We start from the raw sequence: 18,649 nt of genomic DNA, 5'->3' as shown, positions 1-18,649 counted from the left end.
CGCCTCCAATTCAAGCTGAGGAAAATTCAAGTTGGTGAATCACTTGTCTCTTGAAAGCTGTCACTTTTTTTTTTTTTTTAAACTTTCTTTAAGACTTTTGAAGGGAACTGGAGAGATGGCTCAGTGGTTAAGAGCACTGGCCACTCTTCCAGAGGACCTCACACTGTCTTGGAACTCCAGTTCCACAGGATTAAAAAAATTCCCTCCTTGTAGCCTTTGTTGCCACTAGTGTTCATGCATGTAGGCAAAAACATCCAAACACATGTTTTAAAAGAAAGGACTTCTGCAGGTAATTTAGTTGTGGCAGAATATTTTAAACACACACCTCAAGTCTGAAAAAGCCTAAGACATTTGGTTCTGAGTTGTAACTTTGGTTTGATTTTGTTTGAGTCAGGGTCTCTCTATGTAACCCTGGAACTCACTATGTAGAATAGACTAGGCTGGCCTCAGCCTTTCATGTACCACTGTGCCTGGCGTGTACTAAAAACATTTAACTCGGGGTCTCTGATTCTTTTGAGACAGGGTCTCACTTTGTAGTTCTGGCTGGCCTTGAACTCACAGAGATCTGTCTATTTCTGCCCTCTGAGTGCTGGGATTAAAGGCATGCACCACCACACACACTTCTGGGTCTCTTTTCTCTTAGCCAAAGCTACAGCTGATTCCAGGAGAAGGAAATGAAGTCTAGCCTGTGAGAGGACAATGCACTCTAGTTTTCTAAGAGTCTCACCTCTGGCTAGCTGCAACCTGGTAGAAGAATACCAGTTCTTAGGCATACTGGGCCATGTCTATAAGCCCAGCCAGCAGTTGAAAAGTGAAGGCAGGAGGATTAAACCAGCTATTAAAGGTCATTTTTGGCTACACAGAGAGTTCAAGGCTGACTAGAGCTATAGAAATCCTTCCTCTACAAAACAAACAGTGAAGGCAAGGAAGATGGCTCAGCAGGAAGAGGTGCTTGCTTCAATCCTACAGTTCAGTCCCCAAGACCACAAAGGTAGAAAGAGAGAACTGATTTCTAAGATAGCCCATCTTCCACATGCATCATGTACACATACACAGACACATACACGCATACACACACACACACACACACACACACACACACACACACACACACACGTTGGAAAACAAAAGAGAAAAGAGATTCTTACTTTCTGGATCATAAAGCTTCCAAAGTAGTTTCTAGATTACCAGTACTGACCCTGTGTCCCAAGACTGTTCTGGATAATATTCATATCCCAATAGAGAAGACAACATCCAATTTATCTTCCCAAAGAGGTAAAATGACACTAAGATAATTTTCTCTTCCTATGGTCTCAGGTAGCCCAGACCAGCCTCACACTTAGCGACATAGTTGAGGATGACTTCAAACTTCTAATCCTACTTCTACCTTCAGGGTTCCTCCAGGGTTAGAGATAGCCACCATCATGCTAAGTTTACATAGTATTGGAGTTCAAACCCAAGGCTAAGCAAACAGTCTACCAACTGAGCTACTCGAATAATCTTATTGTTAGTAATGAAAATTTCCGCCAAATTACAAGAGTAAATTTGAAGGCTACACCAGATTATATACATTAAATGTGTTTCTTCCTAAAAAAGATACTTTAGGCCCTTAATATCAATAAATAATGTCTAATTTCCAGAGAAAGAGAGAAGGGAGTAGAGGAGAAAACATTTTGTTTAATTTATAATTTGTTAAAAGTGTTGATTCTTGGGGCTGCAGAGATGGTGCAGTGGTTAAGAGCACCTACTGCTCTTGCAAAAAAACCTGTGTTCAGTCCCTAGCATCCATATGGCAGCTCACAATCTGTATAATTCCAGTTCCAGGGGATACAACATCTTCTGAACCCCTCAGGCACCAGGCGGACATATATATATATACACGCAAAATACTCACACATTAAAAACAAATTAGAAGTGTTGATTCTTTTGTTCTTTTAAATTTTTTGTCTGTTTAGAGATATGGTCTCTTGGAACCAGGTCGTCCTTAAACTCCCTAAGTAGCAAAGAAGGTCTTAAATTTCCTAGTTTTCCTGCCTATACCTCAGGAGTATGGGTTTGCAGATATGCCCAGATTACACTGTGCTGGAGATGAAACCCAGGGCTTTCTTTATGTAAGCCAAGAAAACAATCTGCCAACTGAGCTACAGCCACAGCTCTGAGCACTTAAGGTGTTTGAGATAGGTTTGAAAGTAGCCCAGGCTGGCCTAGAACTCACTATTATCTAGAGGTTGTCCATGAAATCCTGATAGTTTTATCTCTGCCTCCTGAGACTATAGCTGAGACTATAGCCATGTACAACTACATCCAGCTTCCGAGTCTGTGGTTGGTTTTTTTGTGTGCGACAGGTTTCTGTTAGCCCTGGCTGTCCTGTAACTGAGAGATCTACCTGCCTCAGCCTCACAAGTGCTAGGATTAAAGGTTTGCACCACTACTGCCCAGCTTTCAAGTCTGTGTGAGTGTGCTGTGTATATGTGTGGAGGTCAAAGGACGCCTCCATTGTGTGTCCCATGCTTATGGGGCTCCTACAGCAAGCACTTCTCACCAAGCCACCTCACTAGCTGAAGCACTTTATATGTATTAGTGACTTGAGACAGGTCTTACTATATAGCTGAGGCTAGCCTGGAATTCACCGTGGAGACCACTATGTAGATCTCATGAAGAGCTATCTGCCTGTCTCTGCCTCTCGAGAGCTAGGACTAAAGGCAAGCCTAAGGTGCAAGGCCTTGGTTTTTGGTTTTTTCCTTCCTCCCTTCCCTTCCTTTGTTTTTTGTTGTTGTTGTTGTTTTGTTTTTTTGTGAAGCCCTTAATTTTCAAAGAACATCTTTACTGTCTTCTACTTACCAGGATGAGGGGATGCTCAACTTTATTCATTGTTTGCTCATTTGCCTTACTGTTTAAGGGTATTGTTTGTTTTCAGTGGAGTTGAAGTGCGGCTTGCTACACATAGTATGTATTTGCAGTGTGGCATCAGCACAAACAGCCTTGAGGCTCCACTTCCAAGCTTCTGCTAGGAAAAATGGGGATGCTAATGGGGGCTTTAGCTCGCTTGTGTTTCAATACCCACACACATACACCTGGCTAAACAACCAGCTTCTTCTAAATTTTATTTTCTAATAAACAGGCAACACTAGATACTATTGAAAGATATTATTAATCTTTTCCTGAAACCCTGTGATCCAATCAGTCAATCTCTCTGTCTCTGAGATGGGGACTTGAAGCCTACAGATGAGTGCCGAACTGGCTGATGGCTTGACTGTACCTTCAGAGATAGCCTTGGCTACAACTACCCAGCTAAGGCCTTTATCAGATTCTTCTTCTTCTTCTTCTTCTTCTTCTTCTTCTTCTTTTTTTTTTTAAAGATTTGTTTATTTTATTTATATGAATACATTGTCGCTGTCTTCAGACACACCAGAACTGGGCATTGGATCCCATTACAGATGGTTGTGAGCCACTACATGGTTGCTGGGACTTGAACTCAGGACCTCTGGAAGAGCAGTCAGTGCTCTTAACCACTGAGCCATCTCTGCAGGCCAAGACAGGGGTTTTTACTGTAGCTTTGCCTATCCTGGAAATCAGGCTGACCTGGAACTCATAGAGATCCACCTGCCTCTGCCTCCTGAGTGCTGCAATTAAAGGTGTGCACCACAATCCCCTGGCTAAAAATAAATACATCTTTTGTTTTGTTTTGTTTTGTTTTTTGAGACAGGGTTTCTCTGTGTAGCTCTGGCTGTCCTGGAACTCACTCTGTAGACCAGGCTGGCCTTGAACTCAGAAATCCACCTGCCTCTGCCTCCCAAGTGATGGGACTAAAGGCGTGCGCCACCACTGCCAGGCAAAATAAATACATCTTTAAAAAAATAAAGAATTGATATAAACTTATTTTTTTCTATTCATTTATGTATATGAGTGTTCTGCCTACATTATGTTTATATACCACTTGCATGCCCACGGTATCAGATTCTTCAAAGGTGGAGTTTACAGATCATTATAAGCTGCTGTTCGGACACTGGGAATCAAACCCAAGTCTTCTGGAAAAACAACAGTACATACTAGACAAATGCTCTAATGGCTACTATATGTTTTATTCTTGTTTTGAGACAGGGTTGCCCTGTATAGTCCTGGCTGTCCTGGTAGTCACTCTGTAGACCAGGCTGAACTAGAACTCAGAGATCTACCTGCCTCTGCTTTCTGAGTGCTAGGATTAAAGGTGTGCACCACTGCCCAGCAGCTACTGTATGTTTTAGTTTATTTAAAATGTTCAACAATTTCAGAAGTTGGATAGGTGAGGCATCTTAGCTGGTCAAAAATGTTTACTGTCAAAGAATGATCAGAGTTTGATCCTCAGAAGCTCACATGATGGATGAGAAGAATGTCTTCAAGTTGTCCTCTGACCTCCCTGAGAGCCATGATATGCATACCCACACAATAAATTCATTTTCTGAAAAGTTCAAAAGTTTAAAAGGGAAAAGAAAAAAGCCAGGTATGGTGGTGTGGTAGTGCATGTCTTTAGTCTCAGCACCTTGGAGGCAGGTGGTTCTCTGTGAGTTCATTCAACGCCAGCCTGGTTTACTCTGAGAAATCTTGTCTTGAAAAGCCAAACAACACAAAACAAACAAACAAAAGCAAAACATCACAAAAAACAAAAAAGGAAAAGAAGGAAAAAGAGGAAGAGGAGGAAGAAGAAGAAGAGAAGGAGGATTAACAGCATCTAAAAGAGGAGGGAGGAGGAGGAAGAAGAAGAGAAGGAGGATTAACAGCATCTAAAATTGGTCCTATGGCTTGATTCCCTGAGAACTACGAGACAAGACTGTCAGGCCTAGCCAGAGATCTACCAAATTGGAACTTTTTTGGAAACAACCAACATCATTTTTAGACAAAACAAAGTATCCTCAACTTGAGAAAAATCTAGAACTCTGCTGGGGCTGAGGGCAGAAATCCAGAGCAAGAGAACATAGAACAAAAGCAGCAACTGTACCGCCCCCCCCCCCCCCCCGCATCCCTTTGCACACAGGTGCACCAGGATTCAGAGATAAAACACCACAGGGCAGGACTTGAACACTCACTCACTCCTGCTGGCTGACAACGAGGGATGTGCTTCGATGTTATATGTGAGCCTGCCCTGGGATCTGAGAGCCGTGATCTGCAGCGCCCACATGGGCTTCTTCTTCTCATTGTTCAGTTATGGACTGAACTGAATCTTGTTTAATGTCTTGTAAAATATTTTGTATATTTTTTCCCTCTGGTATTAGGGAATAAACCTAGGACCTTGTACGCATCAGACAAGTGCCCTACTGTGGAGTTATAACTCCAACTCTATATTTTGTATATTTTAAGTTCTTTTAGTGCAGGCATATAAATACAGACTGTTGCCTCTAAGAACACTACCAATAAACACTCTACAGAAAGGATGGAGAAACCATGGCCTCTGGGTCAAATCCAACCTTCAACCTATTTTTCTAAATTTTCCTACAATTGACTCTCATGAGACTGCTTGTTGCTATTACAACAGCGTCAAAGCATGCTGCTATGCTCTATTAACACAGACCCAGACTTCCATTTAAACATGTATTTATTTACTGTATTTAGTGTGTGTGTAGATGGTGCACAGAGGCCAACAAACGGTGTAAAAATTCCTTGGAAAAGGAGTTATAGGCATGTACAATGCTCAGCTTGTTATGTGGGTGCTAGCATTTAAATCTTGTCTTAATGATTGTACAAAAAACATTCTTGACCACTGAGACATCATTCAGTCTCTTGGTCCTAACCCTAAATCATGAAAAACATCCCATGTTGCTTAGAAGGAGAAATGGTAACAGGAACTTCTTTTAGTTATAGTACAATGGTACCATGAAGGTTAATTCTGCTGCTAGGGGTAATGATTAGAAACCAGAGTTAAATGGTAGAAAGGAAATGAGGGAGGAAAACAAAAGACAAATAGAAGCATTGCCAAGTGGATATCCAGGAACTGAGCGATACAAAATCTGTATGAGTATCTGTAGACAGGCACGGTGGCACAGGCCTTTAATCCCAGCACTGGAGAAGCAGATAGGCAGTTCTCTGTGAGTTCAAGGTCTGCCTGGTCTACATAGTGAGACCCTGTCTTACACACATACACACACACACACACACACACACACACACACACACACACAGAGGAGTGGAGAGAGGAGGGAGATTATATAGATAGGTATAGATAGAAATAGTCTAAAAATATGCCATAAAGGAAGTACTTTAACTCTGAGTGGGGATGAGTAAACCTTGTTCTGCCTCCCACCTACCTGCTCTGCCAGCCAGGCAATATGCTTGACTTCCTTGCTGCCTCCTGCTGTACTGGTTGCACCAAGCATGGCATTGAGCTCAGCCAGTACCTGTGGGAGGAGAGCCATTATGTTGGTGTGGATAGCTACGAACCAGGAGTGTGCTGTGGCCGTATCCTTGCAGCGTAAGATCAAGGTGTTCCTGCTATCAGGAGAATGCAGCTCTATCAATCTGTATGGGGAGAGAAAAGGGAAAAATGAGCTAGGTGGGAAGTCCTCACACAACCACAGTTAACATTCTAACTGCAAACCCAGTCTCATATTTCATATTGTGTTTGTCTAATAGAGACACTTTAACCCCCCAGAGTTCTATTTCAGAGAAAACCACAAATGGATGAACAATAATGGGCACTAACAGCTGGATTTTCTCTTGTACTAGGATGGTCACTAGTGGGGCACTTCACTTTCCCTTAATTTCCATGTCAAAGAAACCACTGTCTGCTAGACATTGCAGGTAAGATGTTACTAAGGATCACACACACCATACACACACACATTTACATATACACACATATGTACATATACACACATATGTATATGTAAATATATATGTAAAAGACAGGGTCTCATGTACTCTATGCTGGCATTGAGTTGCTATACAGCTGAGAATGACTTTGAACTCACTCCTCTGGCCTTCATCTATCAAAGGCTGGGATTATAGATGAACCTTACTATACAAAGCTAAAAGAACTGATATTTAAAAAAATAATAGCTGGGTGACAGTTTCACACTCCTTTAATCTTAGCACTTGGGAGGCAGAGGCCAGCCTGGTCTACAGAGTGAGTTTCAGGATAGCCAGGGCTACACGGAGAAACTGTCTTGAAAAACCAATAAATAAACATATGTAAATAAGTAAATAAACAAATAATTAGAATCTGGAGAGACTGCTCACTGATTAAAGAGCACTTATTGTTCTTCCAAGTGGTTTGAATCTTAGCACCCAAATTAGGTGGTTCAAATAACAACGACCGACGACAACAACAACAACAACAACAGCAAAAACAACTGCCTATAACTTCAGCTCCAGGAGATCTGATGTCTGTGTGGTTACCTACATTTATGTGGACAGACACATAGAAAAACACATATACACATAATTTTTTTAATTAGGTAATTCTGGCATAAGCCATAAAAAGCCTCACAACGAACTGAAATGCATTATTTGAAATAAAGGAATAATAGCAGAAGAACATTACTTTTAGTGAATATTATTCTTTATGAAAATTTGGAATGTTTGTTATTTATTTATTTATTTATTTACTTGAGACAGAGACTCACTATGTATTCCTGGCAGATCTGAAACTTGCTGTATAGACAAAGCTAACCTTACACTCACAGATATCCCACTGCTTCTGCCTCTTGACTGCTATTACTATCACTACACGTGGTTTAAGCTAACGCTAGATCAGCAGTTCCAAGGGTGGGCTCCAGGGTTACTAACGTTCATTAGGCATCCCTGTTCTTCTAGTTCATCAGTGGAACTGGGGACTCAAACTCGTCACTGGGTTATACACCAAGTATTTTACAAGCGCAGTTATCTTGCTAGTTTATTTTTATTTATTTATTTTTATTTTTAATTTTTCATCTTGTATTAAAAATGGGGGGGCATGTTATTGTTTAATGTGTGTGTGCGCACACGCACGCCAGTGTTGAGTGTGGAGGTCAGAGTATATAACCTGTGGGAATCATTTTTCTCCTTCCACCATGTGAGTCCCAGGGACCAAACTGAGATTGTCAGGCAGCTTAGTGAGTCAGCTCTACTTGCTGAGCCATCTTGCGGGCCCTAATTTTTACTTACTTGAGAGAAGGTCTCACTATGCAGCCTTGACTGGCCTCAGATTCATGACAATCCTCCTAAATGCTGGGAGGACAGGTCTGGACCACCATGCCTAGCTCCAAATATTTCAAGTTGTTATTTTATATGGCAAATGTTTATTCTCATCAAATTCTGCTTAGTCTATCCTTTCTTCTAAGATTTATTTCATTTGTATTTATATTTATGGTATTGGTATGCACCCATGGATACCAAAAGAGGGTATCAGATGCTCTAGAACCGAAGTTATAGCTGTGTGCTGGGAACTCAAGTTGGATCCTCTAGGAGAAGAACAATTACTCTCAAACCCTGAGTCAGGGTTTGGCTTCCAGTCTATCCTTCCTTAAATACATAGTAATTGACCCCCTACTAAATGGCAGATGCTATGCTAGTGTTATAGATACAGTGATGTGAACATAGACAAAAAAAAAAAAAAAAAGTCCAGTTTCTACCCTAACTGAGTCCACGGTCTAATGGGAAGGCAGAAAGTGACCACTATGAAGACCTTGTCCTAAAAGACACGTCTGTGATAGTAGAGGCAACACAGGACTACCGTGGAAACCTCCACACTTCTGGGACACACCCAACTGGTTCCATGTGGTAAGATCATTTATAAATCAGGTACCTCCCCTAAGGAAGCCTTTCAAAAACCAAACCTCGGGATGGTGAGGTGGCTTAGCAGGTAAGGGCATTTGCTGCTAAGCCTAATGGCCTGACTTTGATCTGAAGAACCCACCTGGTAGTAAGAGAGCCTGCAAGAAAGAGAAACAGATGCCTACAAGAAAGAAACAGATGCCTGCATGTCACCCTCTGACTTCTATACATACACTGTGGCATGCTTGAATTCACATAATAAATTAATTTAAACATTTTAAAGAATAATTCTATAAGCTCAGAGAGGTCATGAGGACAAAGACTGGGAAGCTGGAAAAGAGCCAAGAGATTTAGAAAAGTGGTCTTTTAGTTGGTTTAATCATCTTGACACATGCTAGGGTCATCTGCTAAGAAGGAGCCTCAGCTGAGACAGTATCTCCAGGTTGCCCACAGGCAAGTCTATGTGGGCCTTTTCTTGGTTGACAATTGATGTGGGAGGGTCCATCCCACTCTGGGCACTGCCACATCCTATGCAGGAGGTCCTGAGTTGTAAAGGAAAGCAGGCTGAGCAAGCTTTAAGGAGAGAGCCAGTAAGCTGCATTCCTCCATGGCACCTGCTTCAGTTCCTGCCCTCAGTGACGGAAGATGGTCTGAAAGTTCTAAGATGGCATATAGCTTTCCTCCCCAAACTGTTTTTTTGCAATGGTGTTTTGTAACAACAATAGAAACCCATACTAAAACTACTGGAGAAAGCCAAATCCTGGCCTTACTATACAATCCCTAAATGCTTAGGGGTTGTCTCAGAAACTGAGACTCATAAAGTATATACTGCAGAGAGGGGCAGGACTGTGAACTTCATGCCATCCTGACTTAGTGAGTTATAACTCAAAGGATAAAAACAAAAACTGGGACGAACCTCAGTTGAATGCTTGACCCTAAGGTTCAATTCCCACCCTATTCCAAACAGACAAAAACCCACCCCCAAACCAAAAAGCACCTAGTTGGATATGGCTGGAGCCTGTGCTCAGGCAGCTAAGGCAACACTGCAAGAGATCTGAGGCTAGCCTGGGCTATGTAGCAAACTCTAGGACAGCTTAGGATACAGCGTGAGACTGTCTCAAACAAACAGAATTCCCCACACTCAGTGGCCAATGACCACCATGACCTCATTCTAGCAAAAAGACTCCAAGTCCTTCTCATTCTCACCTAACTGACTGGGAGAAGCGACTCTTAGTTCAGACTGCATGTCTCCAGGCTGATCGTTCCTAGAAGGGCTTATGTATTTCCACCCCATTGCTGTCACTGAGGCCAGCTTAACATTCTTTAGACATATGCTAAAGTTCACTGGCAAGAAACAGGCAAGAAAATTCCCTCACCCCTCCTACTGACCCACTTAGCACTGAAGATCCTTCTCTAAGCACAAAATGATTACTTCCTGGAAGGAAAAAAGAGCAACAACAACAAAAATCTTTTACACCATATACAGTCCCAAGACAGTCTCTCAGAAAGTGAAAATAGATCTGCTATAAAAGACGATGGCTGAGTAATCAGTGGTGGCCACTGCAGCGGGAGAGCTCAGACGATGGAACGGGCGGGAAGTCGTTTGGAGGTAGGCTCATCAGCTCTTAGGAAAAAAGAAACCTCGGGCTTCTTGGGAAGGGAGTGTGGACAAGTTAGTAAGAAAACAATAAAAGGAGCCAGCACTTGGGAGGCAGAGGCAGAGGCAGAGGCAGGGGGATTTCTGAGTCCGAGGAGAGCCTGGTTTACAGAGTGAGTTCCAGGACAGCCAGGGCTGGAAACCCTGTCTCAAAAACAAAACAAACAAACAAACCCAAACAAACAAACAAACAAAAAACCAAAACCAAAAAATAAATAAATAAATAAATAAATAAAAGGAGCTGGAGAGATGGCTCAGCAGGTAAGAGCACTGATTGTTCTTCCAAAGGACCTGGGTTCAACTCCCAGGACCCACATGGCCACTCAGAAACCTGTAACTTCAAGATCTGATATTCTCACATGTGGGGAGCCGACAGAAGGTGGTTATCATCCTTGAAGCCATCTTGAGCCATATACCCTGACAAGAGACTTGATTACAACAGCCTACAATAGCTGAGCACACTCTGATAACATCTTGTTTTAGATACCCAGATCTTGTTTAGATCTTCCCTTGGGTGTGTAAGGCTTAAAGGTGTGATTCAGAGCTTAAGGGCGTGACTGTTTTTTTTGTTTTGTTTTTGTTTTTGTTTTGTTTTGTTTTGTTTTTTTGAGACAGGGTTTCTCTGTGTAGTCCTGGCTGTCCTGGAACTCACTCTGCAGACCAGGCTGTCCTCGAACTCAGAAATCCACCTGCCTCTGCCTCCCAAGTGCTGGGATTAAAGGCGTGCGCCACCTCCACCGGCCTTAAGGGCTTGACTTAAGGGTGTGACTTAGAGATCAGATTTAGAGACAAGACCTAAGGGCATGACTTAAAGGTGTGGCTTAGAAGTGAGACATATAAAAGGCTCGAGGCAGACAGAGAAATTATTATTAAGTATTAGGCACAGGGAGTAGGCACTTGAGACTCAAGACAGGCAATAATTATTCAACACTTGGCACTTGGAGGAAGAACTTGGATTTAGACATTAGGCACTAGAACTTGGAATTGGAAACTTGGAACTTGGAGGCACTAGGGACTAGGAACTCAAGACTTGGGACTTGGACTAGGAAGAGAGACTGAAGAATAAGTGGGATTGAATCACACTCTGTCTGGTCTCCATTCCTCACGTCCATCCTCACTCTCTCTCTTGCTGAACCCTGAGCAGCCTGGGGCAGTGCAGTCTCTAACACTTTAGCCCCCAAGGCTTTTTTGGCAGTGCGGGTCCCAAGACTGACAGAGCAGTCTGACATTTTGGCCCCCAAACGTAGGCTAGTGCAGTTCTTGACATTTTTGGCGCCCAACGTGGGGCAGCTCGGGCCGCAACATTCACACAGACATATATGCAGACAAAACACTAATACAGAAAAATGAAAATAAATTATAAAAAAAATACTACTTTGTTTTCAAAACATGGTTTCTCTGTGAAGTGTTGGCTGTCCTGGAACTTGTTCTGTAGACCAGCTAGCCTTGAACTCAGAGATCTGCCTGCCTCGCCTCTGCTTCCTGAGTACCAGGATTAAAGGCATGCACTACCATGCCCAGTAAGAAATACTAACTTGTAAAAAAGAAAAAAAAAAAAAAAGACTCAAATAGATGAAGTATCTTTGGCCAGGCATTGGTAGTACAAACCTTTAATCCCAGCACTTGGAAGCAGAAGCAGGTAGATCTCTGTGAGTTCGAGACCAGCATTATCTATAGAGCTAGTTCCAAGACAGCCAAGGCTACACAGAGGCTACACAGAACAAAACTAAAACCAACCAACCAACCAACCAACCAACCAACCAACCAAAAAAACCAATAAACTGGAAAGCAGAACTGAGTTCAGGATCCAGCAGAGTCTTGTAGTAGCCCTTTAAATTGATAAAAGCAACATAGTAATGCTTGAAATGAGCTGTTCTAAATGAGAATTGACAATGAGAACCCTGCTAATAGCAAACATGGAGGCAGTCTTCCAGGAACTGAGCCCACGGGAGAAATGAGGAGGCAGCTACAAGGTTAAAGATTTTGGACTCTAGTCAAACCACTGAGGAACTCCTGGGAAATTCAACTCTAGTTTCATCAGACAAGTCAAATCAATATTTAGGTAGATAGAAGCATGGAGTTGTAAGCTCAGCCTATATTAATATATCTGCTTGGTTATGTCTTTGACATAAATTATGAGTTAAATTTAGTAACAGTCATGTAATTTTTATATGTCACAAACCTCAAGTTTACCTTTTACTAGAAAAAGTCAAAATGAAGATGAAGTACTGTGAGCCAACGCAAAGGACAAATTTAAAACTGCTACATTCCTACAGGACATGGTACTGCTTGCTAAGGAATGGCTCATGTTCTCTCACTGGACGACATCATTAATTAATTAGATTGGTGAGGCAGGAGAAACTCGAGGTGGGCACAGCAGTAACGTCCGCTTACTCATTTTCACAGATAAACACCCACCAGCTTTACAGAGCCAAATCAAAGGAGTAAAATAGTGAGAATAAAAGCAAGTGGCTTCCCTTTTCATTTTAGTGAAGACTCTACATAAAAAAAATGAAAGATGAACCGCAATGAGATTTTACTGCATCCCCCCAGAACAGTTAAAACCATTTGCAGTGGTGTTACAATGCCATTAACAATGCTGGCGAGCACGCAGAGCAGTGGAAACTCATACTGTTGGCTGCTGTTGGATTTAGCATAAAATGGCACAGTCATTGGAAGAATGTCTGGAAATTTCCTTTCTTAAATTTATTAATTTATGTGCATGCATGTTTTGCCTCCATATATGTGTTTGTACCACGTGTGTGTCTGATGCCCATGGGGTTCAGAGAACGTCTGAGCCCCTGGGACTGGAGTTACAGATGGCTGTGAGGTGAGTGGGTGATGGAGTGAATGCTCCTCTGAAAGAGCCACCAGTGCTCCTAATTGCTGAGCCATCTCTTCAGCTCTGGGCTTTCCTTTTAAAACCAAGCAGACACCTGCCATTTATTTATTTGGTTGGTTTTTGGTTGTTTCGAGCCAGGGTTTGTCTGGGTAGCCTTGGCTGTCCTGGAACTCACTGTAGACCAGGCTGGCCTCGAACTGCCTGCCTCTGCCCCCCAAGTGCTGAGATTAATTAATGGTATGCACCACCACCCAGCAGTTTGTTGGTTTTTTGAGGTAAGGTCTCACTTGTAGTGTTGGCTGGCCTAGAACTCACAGAAAGCCACCTGCCTCTGTTTTTAGAGAGCTGAAATTAAAGTTCTGGAATTAAAGGCATGCACCACAATGTCTTACCATATATGATTTCACATGACTCCATTCCTCCAAATTTACCCTAGTGCAATGAAAACGCATGGCCAAAAAAGATGTACAAAAGAGTTGTGACAATTAAATCTAAACAGAAAATCGCCAGGTGACCATCAAGGGACAGACAGGACTAGAGAGATGGTTCAGTGGTTAAAAGCACTGTCTGCTCTTCCAGAAGACCTGGATGCCCACATCCCAGGAAATAAGCAAAGCTACCAGTGATCCCCACCAGCTCCTTGCAATTCTGCCACCTGATTTTCATAACCTTTCGTCTCTTCTCATTTGTATCTTACGAAACGATAGTCATTTTCAAGTGTATTTCAAGTGAGAGTAGGAACAAATTCCTCTTCAGCATCAAGACTAAAAATCTTTACCCTGGTCTTGACCACTAAGACCAAGCCTCATACAGCATGCCATGGTCAAGTCTCAAGATCATGTGACTGGAAGGAAGGGTGTGCCACCCCTCCCCCCAAATATTATACAGCATTTGACTTTTGCTAGGCTGAAAGTCCTGGACTTCATCATAGCATCCTTGCATGATTATTGTCATGCTTTGCTGTCAACTGTTCCCTCCCCTCTGTTGCCCGCTTTCCCTCCTCCAGCTGGTTCCCTTTCTGTCCCCACTGAGTCCCAGTCTGCCTCCCTTTTACATGGAATTCATTACCATTTCCTATCTCCCTGAAGATCACTTTCCCTTCTCATAACCCTGCCCTAGTTTTCTGAGCGATACACACACACACACACACACACACACACACACACACAGAGTCTGCTATAATTTTAGTACTTCCAAACTGCTGTCCACACTTGGTTCAAATCTGATCATTATCAAACATTTCCAGTATATGGGGCTATAGAGGTGGGTGGCTAAGTGGTTAGGTTAAGAGCACTTGTTGCTTTTGCAGAGGACCCAGGCTCAATCTCCTCACCCACATGGTTTCTCACAAGTGTCTCCAGTTCCGGGGAGATCAGGTACTCTCTTTGACTCCTGTGGGCAATAAGTATGTATGTGGTGCACAGACATAAACGCAGGCAAAAACTCACACACATAAAAAGTAAATAAATGGTTTTGTTGTTGATTTTGTTTTTGTTTGTTTTTGTTTGTTTGTTTGTTTGTTTTTTGAGACAGGGTTTCTCTGTGTAGCCATGGCTATCCTGAACTCAGAGATCCACCAGTCTCTGCCTCCTGAGAGCTGGGAGTAAAGGCATATACCTTGATTGGCAGGCTTAAAATTAATACGTTTCTAGAAAATGTTTCCAGCATATAAATGAACCAAGGAGAATGAAGTCCTTGAGTTTTAAGGCAAGTCAAGGTTGCTATGTTCTAACAGATGTCTTAATAATAAAGGTAGCAGAACTCTCAGTAATCACTTCAGTCTTCCTTTTTTCCCTGTCCCACAGCCCCAGAAATTTTATACTGTGCTCTTCTCTCCAGCTTCAAGCGATACCAGCAACAACATAGGTATCCACCTCAGAAGCGGTTTTTAATGGAAGGGCTTTTCTATCCTCTTTGGACTAAAGGCGTGCATGTGACTCTTAGCACTAAATGAATTACGGCTTTTTGCCCCCTTGTGTTTTTTTCTGAAACTAGTTTATTTAGTTATTTTATAATCTGGAACTCACTATGTCACCCAAACTGGCCTTACATTCACAGAGATTTTCCTGTTGCAGCCTCCCAGGAGCTGGGATTGTAGGTAAGAGCCACAAGTGCCTCAATTATGACACCTCAGGCTACAACTTCTTGGAATGAAGACAGGGCTCAAGGTTAAGAGCACCTGACGTTCGTTCTTGCAAAGGACCTAAGTTTGGTTCCCAGCACCCATGCTGGGCAGCTTACAACTGCCTGTAACTCCAGTTTTGACTTCTGAAGGCACATAACATACATTCAAATAAATACACATATTCATGAGTAAACAAGTTTTAAAGTCTTTAAAATAACCTACAATGTTGTGATACTATGTGAAAAACACCAAGCACAAGTTTTAATATTAGCCTTATATGCTCAAGGTCATTCAGGTTCTGTCTACAACCCCCTCCCACCAAAAAAGACCTTCTCACTGTGTAGCTCTGGCTGGTCTGGAACTCATTATGTAGACCAGTCTGCCCTTGAACTCAGAGATCTGCCTCCTTCTGCCTGCTTATTGATGAAATTACTGGCATGTGGTACTATGCCTGACAAGAAAAGCCTGGCTTCAGTTTCTTGCTGTGTCCCATGGTCTAGCCTACTTTGCTTAGATACTTTGATGTATTCAGATTAGAGAAGAATGTAAGACTGAAAGCAGATTATACAAAGCCTATCTTTAGGTCTTTGAACAAGTTTTTCTTTTTTTTTAAAGCCACACCAGTTTGCCAAATCTCTGGCCTAACACTGAGTCAACCCATGCTTTTACATGAATTTAATGAAATCAAAGTCATCCTAGAACATAAATAGCTATAGAACAAGAAGAAAAGTTATAGACTATTCCATCCATTGCTTGTATTTTAAAGAAGACAGGGAGGTCAGAGAAGAGACCTTGTCAGTCATTTTGCCAGTTGATGTCCCAGATCTACAATGGGGCCCCTGAATTGTAACATTACTCACAATTAAGAAACTTCCTTATAAAGACAATGGGAAGCTGGACAGGCAGGGAGATGGTGGGTTTGAGGCCGTCTAGGGCTCCAAAAATAAAGACAGATCTCTGATCTCAGATGGTCATTTTGCTCTTGATAACTGACTGGACAGCAGGCACTGACACTGTGGCGCACCGTCAAGTTTGTAGGCTGACAGTGTGGTGCTCTTGAAGGTGCAGCTCACCTGTTCTCCAGATCTGGCATGCTTAGGTTTCTAGCAGCAAAGCACATTTTGAGAGGGATGACCTTCCTGTCCTTGGTGGTGTTCTGATGCTTTGGAGAACCAGAGTCTTCACTGCCACTAAAGCTTGGTGACTGGGGAGAGGCACCTTCCCATGGCAGATCTGATACTAAAGATGGCTTCTTGATATACGGTGTCACTTCTCGGATGAACTTGACTATGAAAAACAAATTAAAAGAGGTTAGTAATTTTGTTTCTAATCAAATGAAAACCAAAATATTCATATACATGTACTGGGTGGTAGAGATGCACACTTTTAATCCCAGCATTCAGGAGGCAGGATTTGAGGCCAGCCTAGTCTATAGAATGAGTTCCAAGACAGCCAGAGCCACAATTCACATACAAGCAGCATCTAGAGCAAAGTGAAAAACAGAGTTCAAATGCTATCAGAGTCCTTAGGCTTTACTCCGCATCTCCTGAGCCAGCGCTGAGGGGACACACTTAAAGCTTCCACCTACTGAAACACTCAGAACAATGTCAATCTCTTGTAATGAGAACCTTCCAAATGTCAGAAAATCTACATATCTCTTTCTCCCTATGCTACACAAGTATTTCAGCTCAACTGACACAAGGTTTGGACCCTGGCCTAAATGAATGCTCCACATGGATGGGGTGGAGGGAGATAAACATTATACTGTGGTAAAAAAAAAAAAAAAAAAAAGTGTCCAAGTATATACAAGCACAAAACCGACTCAACTGATCCCCTTGCACTTTCAAACTAATCTGTTCCCATTAAGATCTGCTTTGAATCCGGAATGCAGTTTAGCATCCCTTACCTGGCTGCTGGCCAGCAGAAGCCTTACAGATTCTGAAGTATCCGTATGTACATGAAGATAACCAGGAAGATGAACAGGAAGTTCATTTTCATATAAACTGTACATGTATTTGAAGGCAGCTCGGCAAGAGCATCTTCATTTGGATGCTGTACTAGGACAGGTGTGTATTTTCCAATTGTATCATGTATGTGTTTTCAAAGCTTCAGGTTTTTGTTTTGGAAAGAGCTTTGCTTGATATATATATTCATATAAAACAAGATGCAGAAGAACTAGATTTCTCAGTGACAACTGTGGTGTGATCTTTCGGAGGTGCTGGATACGCTAAGCACAATTCGAGAACAACACATCTGTCTGTTTATCCACCAATCTCGCAGGAAGGTAGTGTATGAGGCTTACTGAAGACTACTTGTATTCTTTAATAATGCTGACAGCAGCCAGTCAGTCATTATCTACCCCGTCCCCAACCTCACCAATCAACAATGGGGTTTTATCAACACCCAACACTTCTACGACACAAAGACACTGAGAAAGGATGTAAAAAACAAGTGGCTCTAAACATGTGCACACTCTAGGCACACAGTGAATAGCCCCTGCCTCTCTTTTGCCTTCCTGACTTAGAAAGCTGGAAAATAAATTTAAAATTAACCCTAATCAGTAGAAGAGATGAAGCCATTATCTTGCATCATTAAATTAATCTAAGCACTTGACAGGCAGAGACAGGTAGGTAGATCCCTATGAGTTCAAGGCTAGCTAGGTCTATATAGTGTTCCAGGCCAGCCAAGGTTAAACAGTGAGATCCTGTCTTTTTTTTTTTTTTTTTTTTTTTTTTTGGTTTTTTGAGACAGGGTTTCTCTGTGTAGTCCTGGCTGTCCTGGAACTCACTCTGTAGACCAGGCTGGCCTCGAACTCAGAAATCCACCTGCCTCTGCCTCCCAAGTGCTGGGACTAAAGGCGTGCGCCACCACTGCCCAGCGAGATCCTGTCTTAAACAAATGAAATAAAAACCCCCACACCAATATCTGCTGAAATCAAGCATAATCACAGTAGGAAATAAAATTCTAATGCTAGCATTTACATATAGGACAGATGCTTGAATATGTACATATTTTTCCTTCCTGTTTTTTATAAATACATTTCTGGGTGGAGAAAATAAAAGCTAGTTAGCTGGCTTAGGGTCACCAAGGAGCTATCTCATCCTGGAAGAATGAGCAGAAGTGTAGCCAGTATGTCCCTTGAGCAGCTGACTCAGGCATTTCAATACACACTTGAGCTTTGTGCCTTTAGGAGAGGATTAGGTCACGAGAACTTGGCAGAAATTCCTAAGGTTTTCAATCAATGCCAATGGCTGAGACATGCTTTTCAACACTTAAGGCGCCATGCCAGCTACTGGACTAC

General features: G+C 42.3%; 1 protein-coding gene across 1 annotated transcript in view; it reads right to left on the bottom strand.

The window, feature by feature from the left end:
• Sntb2 (syntrophin beta 2) overlaps window positions 1–18,649 on the bottom strand; it is an 80,202-nt gene that overhangs the window by 16,084 nt on the left and 45,469 nt on the right. The window contains exons 2-3 of the mRNA XM_034522839.2: window positions 16,422–16,635; window positions 6,279–6,489 (exon numbers count right to left, since the gene is read on the bottom strand). Of these exons, the coding sequence (XP_034378730.1) occupies window positions 6,279–6,489; window positions 16,422–16,635 (425 nt within the window). The remainder of the gene's footprint in view (window positions 1–6,278; window positions 6,490–16,421; window positions 16,636–18,649) is intronic.

This window comes from Arvicanthis niloticus, chromosome 18 (genome assembly GCF_011762505.2).
Source record: "Arvicanthis niloticus isolate mArvNil1 chromosome 18, mArvNil1.pat.X, whole genome shotgun sequence".
In the NCBI taxonomy this organism is placed as follows: Eukaryota; Metazoa; Chordata; class Mammalia; order Rodentia; family Muridae; genus Arvicanthis; species Arvicanthis niloticus.
Note: the sequence above shows the minus strand (reverse complement) of the source record. Positions and strands in the feature narration are given on the sequence as shown.